This window comes from Mercenaria mercenaria, chromosome 9 (assembly GCF_021730395.1).
Source record: "Mercenaria mercenaria strain notata chromosome 9, MADL_Memer_1, whole genome shotgun sequence".
NCBI classification, from domain to species: domain Eukaryota; kingdom Metazoa; phylum Mollusca; class Bivalvia; order Venerida; family Veneridae; genus Mercenaria; species Mercenaria mercenaria.
The window spans coordinates 23,659,974-23,677,205 of NC_069369.1; the positions used below are offsets into that span (position 1 = coordinate 23,659,974).

Genomic DNA, 17,232 nt, shown 5'->3' on the forward strand with positions numbered 1-17,232 from the left:
CTTACTTTTCAGATAATTAGGCAGCTGTGGGAGACATGCGCTTTTCTCAAAATCAGCTCTAGTTTGAACGAGATTACGATTATAACTAAATTAAACTTCTGGTGAATAAAAATGTTGTAAGTAACTTGAACTGTATCAAAGACATCGCGGTTAATGACATACATCCTTTGTACGATACTTCTCGTAAAGTATGCATTTCAAATGTGCACCCTGCATTAATCTAAATAAATATGTCTGACAATAGAGTGTTGCACTTTGAGAATGTTACAAGCAAAAAATAAGTACCTCCCAGTAACATTGTTATTATGACAAGCTTAATAATACATAAAAGTAATAAGCCAGCTCGTTAATTTTCCATTAGTTGTAAAACAGCAAAAACAATACAGAATATCCTACTGCGAAAAAAACAAAGGATTTTTAAAAGGTACATGCCTGAACATTTATTTTATATCTTTCGATGCATAGAAAGTATATTCTTGTAACTTCAAAAAAAATCAAAAACTATAGATGCAGAGTTCAAATTTATCATGTACCACATGTCGAAATGCATTTCCATTAGCGATGCTCAGAGCCTATTTTTGATTAATTGTAGTGGAGCAGTTGTTGCAAGTGTTCTTTTTTTATTGATTTGAACGAAATAACTGTTAAACATTCTGAGTTTCAGTATTTTGAACAAGATTCCCTTTTAAGTAATTATAAGATACAGATAAAGTGTATTTTGATTATATGCAATGCAAATGGCACACACCTTTTGTAATAAACTGCTCACAAAGTAAGTAACACGTTAAGGTTAATGTTGTTGCACCAGAATGCTACAGACAAAACTTGATAGTGGATAATAATTTGAAAGCTAAAGAGTTCACAACATGTTAAGCTAAGACAGGAAACGAACACATTTATAGCAACGTCTTTGGAAACTTAGAAAAGACATACTTCTATAAAAACATAATCAAACGTTCAGTTGTGTACTTAACCACATAACATCAGTGCGTAAAACATTTTCATTGAGAACTTGTCGATTGACGTCAGTTGCGTAAATATCGAAGAATTATGCTTACAAAGAACTGAACATAAGTTACCTGAGCGGTATTTCCTGGTAAAACACCATGCAAATAATTGTTGATTGGAAATTCAGTTATTGCAGTTAACTCTCTTGTGAATAAGTAAGATTATATTTTGCATTAAATTGAACAACCCATAGTCTGCGTTTTATAAATGGAATAACCCAACGGTATATGTAAGTTGCAGTACAAACCTATCATTAAAGGTTTTTTTTAGTTTACAGTTTTGACATGTACGTTTTACAATATACATAAATAAAAGTTAGGTAGGTGCATTATCCATCATATTTTATCTCGGATTTGATTAACATGCTCTGCTCTAATTGTTATTTATAAGCAATGGAGGTTCATCAATTTTCAGAAGCGTGTTGTTAACTACTTCGTTAACAAAATTAAATGATAATGTAGAATCTACAATATGCTTTCATTTTCTTTAAAGCAGATATATGAAGACTTTAAGGTATTGGACCCCTAACAGTAATGTTTATTTTATCCATAGGACATGAAAATAAGAAGCGGCAGACTCGCCCGCACTCTGAGAGACATGTTGTTTTAATCATGACGAGAACTGACCTAGATTTTAACCATATATCAGTAAGAGCAGTCTGTCGCTTCTGACTATTGACAATAAATAACAAATGCTGATTGAATGGGATAAGGCCGTGACTTTTATTATTATAATATCATTACAGAAAATTAATGAAATATCATGGCATATTGTATGAGATAGAAGTATCATGAAATGAAGCATGAAATGAGAGATTTCTAGCCAGATTGCATAGAAACAAAATAGGCAACGCTATGATGCTGAAGCTCTAAATTTATGATAAGTACACATGTACTAGACAATGGAAGGAGAACGCAAAATTGCAAATTCTGCTAGCAAATCCAGCTGCCGAATTTCCGAGGCCAAGATGCTCAACGAATTCTCAACATCATGATAATGGATTTAAAGGAAACAAAAATATGAATCCAGTGCATGTACAAGAGGATATATAGAATAAAACTGCCAAATAAATAACATATTTTTGCCATGTTTATGCAGCAATATGTCAACCACGATGTGAACAAAAGTCACGACTAACAATTAAAACTTAAGTCTTTAAAATGATAATTTTTTTTGATATTTTGCAGCAAAATAAACAAGTCCGCTGCTGCCCGCGTGTTTACTTGATACAACATAATTATCATATTCTACAAAATAAAATATTTTCTTTACTGAATTAAAACAAACAAGTTTCTTTTGTTACACAACCTTAAAGTTTCGCTGAATCTATTTCATTTTGTTAACTGGACTATTTCAAAGCGAAGTCGGGAAACTGCGAGCCGGCTGCCTAACCCCTAACTCCTATTTATATATCTTTTTTACCCTCATCTTTTAGTTATTTATCTTAATTTGGAGGGCGGAGAGGGGAGGGGGGTAGTGATATCCAAATGCTGCAAACAGATAGGTGTCTCCACCCCCCGACTTCCTTGATCTATAACATTCGTTTTTCTGGTATTAAATGAAAATTGGATATGATACAGGTCTTAACATTTAGACAAATTAAATATACAGATAAATACTTAAATAAACTGAAAAAAAACCGCTGAATTTCGTAGATGAAACACTTTCACATGCATGAGCAATATCTTAAACAATCCATAATGAATCTTCATATACATGGTGGCGAACTTTTGACTTCTTGGAAGGAATAATTGTCTTTATCCATAAAAGGCACTGTATACCGGTGTGGCAGTATGTGGCATGACCTGGTGTACTGACGCTGAAAAATATATAACACGACAGCATAATTTTTTCCAAAAATTGTTAGGATGAGGAGGGTGGGTATTTTTATACACGAAGTGTCGACTTGCCTGCTTAGTTATTTGTGAAGGAATGAACCGGTTTGAAATATAAAACTGACCAAGACGACCTAACCTGTGAACCACTTGTGCGTGAAAGTGATTAATCGAGGCACGTTATATTATATGGACTGGATTAGAGTAACAGAGGCAGAAATTATAGCTCATGCGTACCTACTGAAAAATAACATAGATTTATTTCTCAAGAGAACATAAATTCCTTTATAAAATAGCATTTGCTTGGTATATTCCTAAAGTTAACCGTGTTTCGCACTGTGTTGCAAACTTTAAACAACTTTTACCGTGTCGTTTTTTGTAAATTTTGTATTATGTATGGTATTTCCTCAAGCTCAAGTAGGAACAAATTTCAATGTGATGGACACTATCTAAAACATTTGCAGATAATTCATTATAGCGTCATTTTTTGATAAAAAAAGGACCATCAAACTATTGGAAAACAATTATAAAACACAAAATAAAAATGTTAATATCATTTTTTCTAGGGTGCCTCAAGTAAACGGATTTAATGAGACTGAATTCTAACTCCAGCATTGGAAAATTAAGGTCGAATCCTGTGGGTCTGTTTTGAATTTTGCTCACTTCATGCAAAAATAACTTTGGGGCAGAAGTAAAACCTACCTACATTTCTTCCACAATATGTAATCTAAAGAAGGAAGGCAAAATAGAAAACTTTTACCGCATGTAACTCATTATTTTTAAAGATTTCATAGATCTAGACTGAATGCTTGGCGATGCATATGACACCTGGTGTGGGCTTAGGGGGAAACAAATTGTTACATCAGTTCGTGGCGGGTCTTTGGTCGGTTTCACACGTAAATTGAGAAACATTCCCGTAGCTGTCTTGTTAAAGATCTCGGTGGTGCAAAAATATAAAATAGGAACAATTTTCGTGTATATTGCAAAAATCAGTGAAATGTATTACTGTTTGGTTTTGAAAATAGTTGATGAAGTTGTAATGCTTTAGGTTCATGAGATACCATAATAAGTGAACCATGTATTATAATCAGCTCAAACATTACAATGATAGACTACGCTTGTTTGATGGGGTTAAAATGATGATAAATTGCAAATATTTCAAAACTAGAATGTGTTCCACAGTTTTATTTTCATGGGTTTGCATTGTTTAGAAGATAAATGAATTACTGAATATATGTCATTATCACGTACTTATGCATTATCTTCCCGTGAAGTTGTCTAGATCTATAAAAAACATTTTAAGATTGCATTGGCAAGTATCATAATGATTACCTTCAAATACGTTAAGTTATCAAGATAAAGTACATCTGTGTTTTATGCAGAAATATTAAATGTCGTTCTCTTTTTAAAACAATTTATTCAACTTTAATCATCTATCAAGCATAAAACAAACTCAAAACTTAATTGCTAGCATATTGTTCAACTTTTATAACCACCTGTTCTTGTCCGTTTGAACATATAATTACCTGTAACACAAATCAACTTGCATCAAAAGGCAATTTGAATATACCTCCGGGGACATTGCATGAAGAGAAATATTCACATTGCAATTAATAATGCGATAACAAGAGCTGAAATATTCATATTAACTCCAAACTTAAGATCAAGAGTCCGATTTTCATTGCTGAAATGCTATTCTGATTATTTTGAATAAATAGATAACATACCGGAATAATTTACCTCCTTTTTAAGACATGGTAAGGTGAATAAAATTTTGGTTATTGTTGATAATTAACAGACTCAACCAACCTAAGTCTGCAATTATGTTGCATGGTTGTTTTCCAAAGGATATTCCTACAGCTTTTATTAGCTATCACAACATGAGAATGTCTTCCTGTACTTGGATTCAGTGTTGTTATATTTTCTGGTAAAAAGATATATTAAAATCTCTTTGAAGACTTATTGCTGTCTATCACATCTAAAGATTCTTTGAAAATTGGGTTTTTTCATTTACGTTATGCTCAAAAATAGTGTGAATATATTGTGCCGAATTACATATGTTCTCCATGTTTCGCACTGAATCAGGTTTAGAATTAGTCGTCGGTTTTGTGACTGTGTATTTATTTACTGAAATAAAGTCGTTAACATTATACAGAAAAAATATAAGAGGAAGGAACTTCATGTGCATGACCAGTTTTAGTAGATTAATCAGTAAATCAGTCTTGTTTTTAATGTAATGACTTTCATATGTGAAATATTATTTTGTGAAAGAGAAAGTTGAAAATGTATGTGCAGTATTTACTGATTTATTATTACCTAACTGTGACGTTTCTGCATATTTTACATACAAAAACACTTCTTGTATCGAATTATTTAAGATGTTTGTAACTGCCACATCTGCATTCCGTTGCGTTCAAGAACATTTTCACTGTTTAAAGTAATTACAGCATTATATCTTACTGTTGAAAACATTTAATTTGCTCGAAATGCCCCTAAATCATACCCCTAATTTTAATTTTCTTGTCAAATAAATTGTGTTTAAATTACCAAAGTTTATAATGTACAGCAGACGTATTTTGGAAATGTAAATTACATCAAATATGATGTTGATTCAAGGTTCACAAGGGACTGAAAATTGTATACACAATTTGCTATCAAAATAGTTTTCTTTTAAATTGAATCTTGTATTTTTGACACAGAATTATGATCTTTTTAGAACTCGTCACTGAATATTGATGAAATTGGCTTATTAGAAATGATCTCTAATCCGGTTCCTGGCCTATTATGGTTCCTTAATGAACTTATCCATCTTTCAATTTGGACAGTACCATTAACTGTTAAAAGGTATGCTTACCAAACAGATACTGACTGAATGGCGAACAGTGCAGACCATGATCAGAATACACGGATGTGCTGGCTGACTTGATCGCAAAGACAGAATCACTTGCCGCCAGCAGGCTAAGGGTTAAGTATATGTAAAGATATTTAAAATTATTTCATTTTAATTCGATATGCACAATAAAAAGTTTCAAAGCGATTTTATCTTTTTCATACATGTTGTGATCACAAAGTCAATAAAAGATGTCACGTTATCGTAAGGTTTTTAAAGTCAACAAGATAAAAAAAAAACATTGTAAATAAGTAAAGAAATATATGCTTTCATCGCTTGGCAATCTATCACCTGCATTGCATTTAATTATATCTAAATATTATGCATGCTTCAGTTTGGTCGTGTCTTTATTTCGACCAATATTGTTGTCATTACTACATATAGATCTCGACAACTATGTATACTGAAATCATTGTTTTTATTAAAAGTTTTAATATAGTCTATGCTAATTTTTCAACTGCCGTTTTTGTTGTTGTTTTTACTGGATGTCTCAACAGAATAAACGTTTGTTAACAGATAGATTATTGCGCTCACGTGCTATAACACCCTTTATTACGTTTTCGTGTTCTCTGGCAAAGCGTAAACGTATGAGTTCCTATAACGCATAATTCAAAATTAAAATACGTCAACGTGGTCAAACAACGCTAATATTCTCGTGTATTTCATAAAGAAATAATGACTTTGCTATACAACATTTATTTATTTTTTGTTGTTGTTTACATGTTTTATGCTAGAAAAGCGTTAATAAGTGTTTGTTTCATGATATAACAGTATATTCGTCGGAATTCAGCAGATGTTATAATGTAATCCCTACATCGGTGTAAATTTATGTTGTCTTGTAGGAAATAACTGTAATATGGAAGTTTTAACTCGATGCTAGATTGTTAACTAATGTTGTAAAAGTAGAGTTAAACTAAAACACTGAATGACCTGGCTGTAAACAATTATTCCTTACGTAGCCCCAACTTTTTGCACCAACGTTTCAAATATCACCTACTCTTTATTGCTAGAATGGTACTGGAATATGATTCGTTTCGGTACCATATTCGGACCTGTTTTTATGCCCCCGAAGGGAGGCATATAGTTTTTGAACCGTCTGTCTGTCTGTCGGTCTGTCAGTCTGTCGGTCTGTCCGCAATTTTCGTGTCCGGTCCATATCTTTGTCATCGATGGATGGATTTTCAAATAACTTGGCATGAATGTGTACCACAGTAAGACGACGTGTCGCGCGCAAGACCCAGGTCCGTAGCTCAAAGGTCAAGGTCACACTTAGACGTTAAAGGATAGTGCATTGATGGGCGTGTCCGGTCCATATCTTTGTCATCAATGGATGGATTTTCAAATAACTTGGCATGAATGTGTACCACAGTAAGACGACGTGTCGTGCGCAAGATCCAGGTCCGTAGCTCAAAGGTCAAGGTCACAGACGTTAAAGGTCATTTTTCATGATAGTGCATTGATAGGCATGTCCGGTCCATATCTTTGTCATTCATGCATGGATTTTAAAATAACTACGCATGAATGTGTGACACAGTAAGACGACGTGTCGCGCGCAAGACCCAGCTCCGTAGGTCAAAGGTCCTAAACTCTAACATCGGCCATAACTACTCATTCAAAGTGCCATCGGGGGCATATGTCATCCTATGGAGACAGCTCTTGTTGTTTTTGTCTTTGTAGAAGGACCCATCACAATGGTCCTGGTCTGAAACTCTTGCGGGCACCTTTTCAGAAATAAAGGGAGACCACGATAATATATATGTTTGGTCTTTAAGAGCGTACAGTATTACTTGGTGAGCTTTTATACGGCAGTTACGCTAAGAGCTTGTTATTTGATAGCAGCTGACCTCATATGTGTGCCTAGATGCACTTGTGTTTATCTAAATTAAGTCTAATGATTACGTTTTTTCTTTGAACTCGATTGTATTCTCCAAACATTTATTTCCTTGTTAAAACATCAAAGCAGTAATTACTATGATTACTAATTATATATTTTGTTACATACCGTATTGAAGAACAATGTTATTCCATTCAAAACTGTGTTCTGTTTCTCAAAGGCCACTGCGTTATATTTCTTTTAATGATTTTAATGAATGATCTTAGCCAAAATAAATAAAATGGTTATTGTACAGATTCAACCTGGTTCATATTAAAAGTATAACTGGGCGTTTTCCTGGGGTACAAATAAAAGTTCCTCTAAAGGGTTAAGCTTCCAGGTTTATGTCAAAATCTTTCGACGCATAGAAGGTTCAACTGTAAATAAAAGGTGTTCGAACGTGAGAGTAAATTTGTACCACAAACCCGTAGGCATGTTCATTATTGATGCTAGGATTCAACATTGTGTTTATGCAGATGCCAGTTAAACTGAACTTGTATTATACAATAACTTGAGTTGTAATTCTCGGTAAGAGACCTAGAAAGCAATTGTTTATTGTGATAACCGTTATAATGCCCAAATTAGAAATACATGAGTGTAAACTGAATAACTCCAAACGACATACTCAGCAGGTATATGGAACAGTCTATCAGCCAGCAAGAAATTTGAGATCCAAGAACAACTCAAAACAACTAGTTGTTCCAAAAAGCAAAACTGTGAGGTACGGTGATCGTAGTTTTTCATCAGCTGCACCGAAGTTATGGAATGCTCTTCCGGCTACCATTAGATACGCTAAAAGCTTGGATGCTTTCAAACGATCATTGAAAACACACTTTTTCTTCAAGATTTATTGAAACTCACTTTGCACTGGAAAACAAGCTTTGCAATGGAAATTATTTCCTATTGTTAATTGTTCTTTAAAAAATATTCAGAACAATTAAAATGTAGAGTAAAACCTGATTCAGGCTAAATACCTTTAATTGTTGATTTATTATTTTGTGTGTGTGTGTGTGCGCGCGCGCGCGCGCGTGTGTGTGTGTGTGTGTGTGTGTGTGTGTGTTGTATTGTATGTCCATATCATTCTGTGATATGTAGTTTGTACAGCGCTTTTGAACGTTTATTTTATAGATGAAAAGAGCGCTATAAAAATCTGGTAAATAATAATAATAATAATAACAGTTCAGTTATATTCAATTTAATTCAAACATTTTATTCAAGTTTCATCTTAGTGTATACATGAACATATATAATATGTACAGTGTATGAAACACAAAGCCAGTCTTACAGATTTGTAAGTTTTTGTTTGTTTGTTTTGGGTTTAACGCCGTTTTTCAACAGTATTTCAGTCATATAACGGCGGGTAGTTAACCTAACCAGTGTTCCTGGATTCTGTACCAGTACAAACCTGTTCTCCGCAAGAAACTGCCAACTGCCCCACATGAATCAGAGGTGGAAGACTTATGATTTCAGACACAATGTCGTTTATCAAATAGTCACGGAGAACATACGCCCCGCCCGAGTATCGAACTCGCGCCCCTGCGATCCGTAGCCCAACGCTCTTACCTACTGAGCTAAGCGGGCGGGTCAGATTTGTAAGAGACTATACATGTAAAAATACATTAATAAAACATTTCAAGTTCACATAAAAAGATATGAATCAAAATGATGCCATGATCTTGCGACTGAATTACTGATAAAAGTTGTTAATACCATGCTATTTAAAGGTCCAATACTAAGGAAAGTGAACATTTTAATTTCTTTTAAAAAGCACAGAAACTATTTCATTTTATTGGAAAATGAAAGTTGGTATGTAGAAATTCGAAATAAATCGCAGTATATGTACAATTATTTTTCTATGAAGTATGAAGAAAGTTAAAAAGACCTGGGGGGTCATTTTGTCGATTCATTGAAATTTCAACATAATACACATACATTTCTTTGAGTTCCAAAGACCTTCTGTAAATTTTGACCTGCCAATCTTCATTATTTAGTGTCTTGCAGAAGTCTATGCACTGGCTATGAAAAAAATTGCCAACTCACTTTCCCTTAGTAATGGACCTTTAAATTAATAAAAGAAAAGGGTAAAACAATCAATAGTAGGAAGCTATGACCTAGAATAAAGACGTTTTCTTCTTTCATTAAGTATAAATACCACATTCCCTTCGCTAAAAGTGTTTATCAATCTTTCATTATCAGACATTAGAGCTTAAGTCAAATTTGGTAAGTCGTCGATTGCAGATATTAAATCTTACCATGTCATTGTATATTGGACAATGGAATAAAACATGTTTTTCATCTTCAATAACACCCTGACAGTTAAAACAGTATCTTCTATTCAATTCTGAGTTATCTCACTGTCTCATATCTCAGGGGTGCAACGCAACATCTAAATTTTGTAAAACCTTGTAAAAGCTGAAACGGTTTAACAATTTTTACCTTACTATCTAGTAAATGTGTACAATGTTTTGCAGTATTTTTTTTTTTGTAGTATCCATTCTTAACTTTGACATCTCTTGACCATAGAAATATCTACTTATTTATTCTGGAGTTCTCCATATTCATAACTCTAAAATATTGTCTGAAAACAGATCCCCAAAGTCTAACATTTAGTGGTGTCTATCCCGTTTCCCCGCTGACTGCAGAGTTTGGAGTGTATCGTCCCACACATGACCCTGTTCTGTACAGCATTGATACAAGCAAAATACCAATCCCCAGTTTAAAACAAATGTTTTGTTCTAGCAGTTAACTGATCTGCGAATTACATCTCTAATGATTAGGCAATAAATTAAGTCAGTTTATAGAGAAATAACATCTTAAAGTTCAAAATTAACGCTACTTAGGATTTTTTTAATGGTGCGGAACGAAGCAAATGTTCAACTCTTCAATTTTGTAGACTCATTAATTTTAACAGCATTTCATTTGCGTAATTATAAAACTGTAGATAAAGTACATTTTCATAATTTTCACGACTTAAGACGTGAAAAATGGTGCTAGCAGATCCTATTTAAAAGGAAACTGGCTTCTCTTCTCCCATACCCTCGTGGTGATGTAATCCATCAGGAATGAGATGTCGGGAGCGATAAATTGCAGAATGTACTTCTAAATCGGCCTAAAATAAAACAGTATGATCTAAAGCTTATATAATTGTTAGTATTAGTTTTAATTAACTGCATAATAAAGATTATATTTATTCTAGGTTATAAATTTATGATTATCATTCCTGTATGTTTCCGTCTGATATTTTATTTTCCAGTCTGCAATTTGGGATATTGTTAATGTGTTAGATATTTTGATTACCTCTGCACTTGCTAAGTAAAGCCGCTAATCTTTTCATGTAGAAGAGGCGCTAGAATTCGGCATCTTGACATAACGAATATCGTTTTTTATTCAAAACAATTTTGTTGAAATTGATAGATTATTTTTGGTATCTAGACAATTCTCGCAATGAAATCTGTGACATTATTGTTGCATGTCTTGTTTATCCTCTAGTTTGTATAAAGTTACAAATTCAAAGAACTTGCTATCAATGTGTTGTAATTCTATTCTGGCAGATGCTAGAATAAATTCGGAATACCTTAAGCGACACAAATATTCTAAGTAAAATATTCAATCTAAAAGTAACAGACAAGACAGTTCTACTTTTGCTCTTGCTGCTGGGCATTAAAGTCTTCATTTTAATAGCATTGAACTACTTCTCTGCAAAGAATCGTCCACCCAGGAACTCATACATGTTAAGTTTACGTTTGTAAATCTCTTCGACGTGCTTCTTGCATGATGTGTTCCTTTTAACAAGTGACAATGGGATCCTTTTCGGGATTAATCTTTCCTCGTTAATTATGGTAATTTCAAAGATAAAAGCAGTCCCTACACCTGACCAAAATTTCGACATTTTTATTAGCAAGAAGTCACACACGTTTTTAAAATTTAACTTGGAATTTCCATTTCAGCCAATGACTTGGCTTCGAGTACTATGAATTATGTTTTCTTCCAATATCGTGAATATTGTGTGTTATGTACTTTATTCAATTATTAATCCTTTTGAATTGCAATGTCGTTTAAGTTTTGTCTACATTTTTTCGCAACTCGAGATAAATAATTATATGTATTTTAGATATTTTATCGGTGACTTACTTTATTACGGGGTGATCGTACGTAGATTGTCTTGTGAACAGATTATGGTTTGTTAAAGAACATAACTTGCATATTTTAAGCGACTAACCATCATCCTAACTACACATTGTCAAATCGTTTTGAGACACCTATTCAATGGTGTCCGAAGTAAGTTGTCGGCTGTCCACGTCCACTGACATGTGAAGTTAGAAGCATTCAATTCTTGCTCCTCTAACAACTGAGAATATCACTACACTTTGATTTTGTTTCTATATAATACAGGAAATTTTCATACGCTTTCAAGCATATTTGTATAAAACGACAATTTACACATACAAATGTATTTCTTTTCTGTTGGACTTGCTTTTCACTGTGTTTTATATCTTCTCTTCGTTAGGAAATTAAAACGTTTGTAAGCGTTCTCTCATTTTCTATCGGAGCGTAAGATATGCACTTACTCTTTATTTTAGTGAACTATCTATTGTCTGTATCACACTGAAATTCATTAAACGAATACTTTTATGCATTTTTTTCTGAACTCTAAATTAACCAGTTTCATAAAACTATTTCCTTCGGCATATTCTTTCATTTTAGATTTTCTAGAACATCTCGCTTGAAATGTTTGGTGCATCAATCTCCTGTAACGATGAACACCGACACACCCATCTGTAATACTGTTTAATACTGCTTACACAAACATTAACGAGCTGAATGCCTCATCACAACGTTATCAATGGTATCATCATTACAGGTGCTCGTTTGATTACGTCCGATTACGAACTTGAAGACGTTGCAACTGTAATAATGAATATAGGTTACATAGATAAAAGAAAGTTATCAAAATAAATCGGATATTTTTATGATTTTTGTAATCATCAATCAGTAATTTAGGATGAAAAAAATGTCTCCTTGGGCTTAAAGTTATGTATCTGTTAATTACATAGGCATAGATTGTTGATTGTATTGCAAAGCCAAAGGAATGTTGAATCCTGTAAGAAGTAGATTTGTTTTCAGATCAGAAAACGCCAGGAAGCTTAAGTTTTTTTTTATAATTAATGAATGGTTGACCACCAAATGGCTTTTTTCTCATTGTTTAGAAGGTTAAAATTGCAAAAGTAATTTTTTCTTATATATACTAGAAACTAAGTGCAGAAATTAAATGAATCTGACACAAATGTGTCCACAGAAAGAATTATTTACCCCTTACCCTTATTAGCATACATTTTGCGACATTGACTGACAGTAAAAATATTAGTAAGCTGATAGGCCATTTAAAAAATAAAATCAAAATGTGACAGCCTCACTTATGCATAGCCATGGTAAATAATACGTTCTATATGATTCACTTGTCAGTGAACATTTTGTGAAAAACTGTGTTCTAACATAATACAAAGACATGATGACATCTATGTGAACAACAAGTGGCTTTTGACAGCGAAAGTCTACGTCATTTTGAATCATCCCTCGTAAGAGCATCTTGCTATATTTGCGGACTTAGCGCAAATGTTTCCATTGCTAAAGAATAGAAGCCCTTCTACAATGTACCGAATACTGCTATGTGATGATTAAAGTAACAATATAAAAGAGTAAGTTCAAGCAGAATCTAATAGATTTTCCCAGATAAAATAATAACATACAGGCTTCTTTGACATCTCTTTGCCTTGTCCTAGTGTCTCCTCCATACCAAAAGTCCCCTCCCCTTTCTCCTTCTCTTTTTCTGTCACAAAAGCAATCATTTTAACAAATGACAAGCTTGAAAACAAAAACAGATGAGTAGGTGTGTATTTTTGTAGACAGTGCCCAAGTGGCCAAAAGCCCAATGTTTTGATGTGGAATCCAATTCTGGAAGAAGGGGTAGAGAACGTCTCTATCACAGTAAAAAGTAAATTCATCCTACTAGACAAATTGGTCATTTACCTGTACACTTGTCTTTTGTGTGGAAAAATACATAGACACATTGAAGTGGAGGTAATTGCTTGAAGTGGAAATAGTCGTCAGATACGAAGTATCTACGTAACAAAGTATTATTAGAAGCAGATATGAAAATATTCGAACGATATATTTATAACGTCTAAATGCAGCTGCCAAAACGACGGATCTGACGTCATAAATATTTGAGTAGCTGTCATTATTCAATGATTTAAACAGAATAAATAGTGCTTCCATGACAGCTCTTAGTTAACCAAGTATCTCTTTTCTATGCCATCAGGTACAACTCGAAAATATCTAAGTTATGGTATAAAGCGGGAATATTTCTTGCGGTTATAGTAACTTCGTACATATGAATAATATAATAATTGTTTTATTGCAGCCTTAAGCCACAATCAATTGTAGAATGTTTCATTAATTCATTAATATTCTTATTAATGTGAATAATGTTTCGTTAAACGTACAGCTGACTGTTGTGGTAAGAGATTGATACAAGGAAAATATGTACACTCAAACTTATGACTGTAAAGGTCACCAAAGCGGTCTATTGTTTGAATTTGATCTCTCATAGCAGTCAAAATCGCATTGTTTATAGGCCTTGATTTTAAGTAAGCGATAATATGCAGACAATAAAGAAGTGGTCTTTATCTAAAAGAGGTCTTGAAGTAGCAGGGTGTCTATAATGATGGAGAGAAAAGGAATTATTGTTTATATCAGGTTTTACTACTTAATAACCATGTGATGGCGTCAAGGTTGAATTAATATACTATGTCAGTTGGCATTTGACATTGACAGAAAGTAGTGAACTCTGTCGTATGGCTTCTTCAGTTGATGACGCCAACTGTTTTCGTCTAATACCACTCTGAAAAAAATATGTTTCCCTTCCAACTTCACAATTATGAAAGTAAATATAGCGCGATGAAACAAAGTCCTGTGCCAATAGCATGTAACTTGCCTGAAAATAAGTCAAGAGTCTTACGTCATAAAATCACAGCTATATTGCTGATATTCCTTGATGTAATAAAATAATTTTATTTGAGAATATGTATAACATTTTTATTACTGTATGAAATATTCTACCTTCAATAAAAAATTAAATTGTGACATTTTTGCTTTTTCGCGTTGGTATGAAAGAACTTGATTCCAGTTAATTAATGCAAGTACCGGTATGTTTATAACATTATAAGATGCAATTAACAGGAACCACGTCACCATGCAATCAGGTTAATTATTCCAGGTGTTTGATCATCAAAGGCATGCAACGAGTACAGCCATCGTGTAAAAGGTAAATTTTTGCCAGTTAAGCTTTATTTAACTTTACGTGCGAATTTAAGGCCACCCTGATACTAAATTCAATTTCCGGAGTTGAATTTCATCGTTTTAGTTCTACTTGAAAGGCGGTAGATAAATTAGAGCATTGTAAATGTCATATTAACCTGTCAAAAATATCCTTGTAACCTCGATTCTTTTTTTCCATTCATTATATACGTATATATATTAAGGTCATTTTGGATCAATTAACATGACTGTCGTATAAGGTTTTTATCACGTGAACTTTCATGTTAATTTATATTATACCTTAAATTACTATATCATTGGCTACAGATATTTTTTGTCTTCGGTTACCCTATGTTCGTTTCATGTAAACGATAGATAGATGGATAGATAAAATGTCCAAATAGAGACTGACACAGTTAGAAAAGCTCTACTATTAATGCTGCAAATAAATATATACAATCGGAACCATAAAAGGGGGTAATGAAGAACAAAATGTTATGGTCTGAATAAAACATTCAGGCCTCTTACAAATGCCTTAGATGACATTTACTGAAATTCGGAATGAAAACAATAGAAAAAATATGATCAATTCATGGCAAAAGATTTGACAGCCATACTATAAACAAAACCAGTAAACATTTTCCCTTTCTCTTTAACCTTTGCCCCTTTGAATAAAAATCAAATGTATGGATAAAATTGAAGGTCTAGACTGTATAGAAATCTTGAATTTGCCACAATAAAATCATTTCTTTTACAAAAATATTTGGTAAATTTAGTTTGTTTTAATACATGTAATCGAGTGAACTCAATTGCAAAATCCTCCAGTCACGACAAACTGAAACTTGACATCTTTTCATGCATTTTAAGATACGTTAAATGATTAAATCTTAAGAACTTGTATTAAATACAGAACATATTTTCTAAATTTACAGCAATTTAATGAATTAGCAAAAGTGAAATAAAGTTGTAAGTGTTTATCAAAAATACGATTCTTGCACTAGATGCCTTGTGAAAAAGTAAGTTTTAATCATTAGCTTCGCGCACCTGTTAGCAATAATCATTATTATGTTATTACCCTTGGTTCCTATTAAACGAATGTTAATGAAATCTGCGAGATTACACGGTGTTACATATCTTAGGTATAAGGGAGAAATTATTAATAAGGTTTTAAAGCACTCAGTGTGCACTATTATACCTGTGTAGTCAATGAGAAGCAAAAGGAAAAAATACGGATATATTTAGTATTGGAGCGAAAAACGTTTAGCCGGTCGAAAAGAACAAAAAGATTAAATGATACTCATTGACTATACGTTAAAAATAAAATAAAATATATTTTGTTTAATTAGTACACCTTTAAGCCTTTAAGTTTATTATGAGACACACACATATGAAAATATCATCAAAATTCTTAAAAGTATTTTTCCAAATTTGGATATTCTATGGAATTTTTATTAAGTCTACATTCACACAGACAAGCTGTGAGCTTAGGAATGGACAGTGTACATATCACGTCAACCTCAATACAATGGGATTTTGTGAAACGCAGGCGTCGGAAATACTACCAAGTTCAAATAGGGAAGACAATTTAGAAAAAGAACACGGGAAGATTCATGATATGCAAAAAGATTTTAACACAGTAAAATCTGAACATGAATCGAGGATTAAAGAGCTTGAAGTGTCTATTCAAAAGTTACTTAGGAATGCTATACCATATCAAAACCGTGGTAGATCAAGAGAGGTATTTATAGACCGTGTCTCTGACGCCCAACCTGTTACTCGAGAATCTGGTGGAAATATACTTCTTTTTCAACTACAACATCAATTTAATACCTTACGGAAGTCTTTAAGTGAAAGAACCGCAGATTTACTGGAGACTCGAAATAAACTTAATGAAACAACGGATTTACTCAATGCTGCTCAAAAGCAAGCATTTGATTCCAATAGTAAACTTGTAAGTTTTGAAACTAAATCAACCGTTCTAGAACGCGAAAATAGAATTATGAAAAGTAAGCTGAAACACAAGTCTGAACATTTAGAACATGTACAAGAAAAACTCAATTCTACTGAATTTAATCTAATTAATGTTGAAAATCAGTTATATGATGTGGTAAGGTCTGAATCAACTCTCAAAGAAGAATTAGCAACGCTGAAGCTCGAGTTCAGCTCTTCGAAGCAAGAAATAGAAGAACTAAGGAATAATAATACTGAACTAGATGCGTTGTACAGAAAAACAGAAATAACGCTACGATTACGAGAGGCCGATCTGCAGGACTGTTTTGAGGGTATGTTATTTCTAGTAACAATTTCGA

At 33.1% G+C, this 17,232-nt stretch overlaps 1 protein-coding gene across 3 annotated transcripts in view; it reads left to right on the forward strand.

The window, feature by feature from the left end:
* LOC123546718 (uncharacterized) overlaps positions 1-17,232 on the forward strand; it is a 102,004-nt gene that overhangs the window by 58,931 nt on the left and 25,841 nt on the right. Inside the window, exon 1 of one of the 3 annotated variants that reach the window (XM_045333217.2) lies at positions 16,180-17,205. The exons of the other annotated variants lie outside the window; for them this stretch is intronic. Coding sequence (XP_045189152.2) covers positions 16,296-17,205 — 910 coding nt within the window. The 5' untranslated portion in view covers positions 16,180-16,295. Of the gene's footprint in view, positions 1-16,179; positions 17,206-17,232 lie in introns of those variants that run through there. 3 annotated transcript variants of the gene reach the window in all.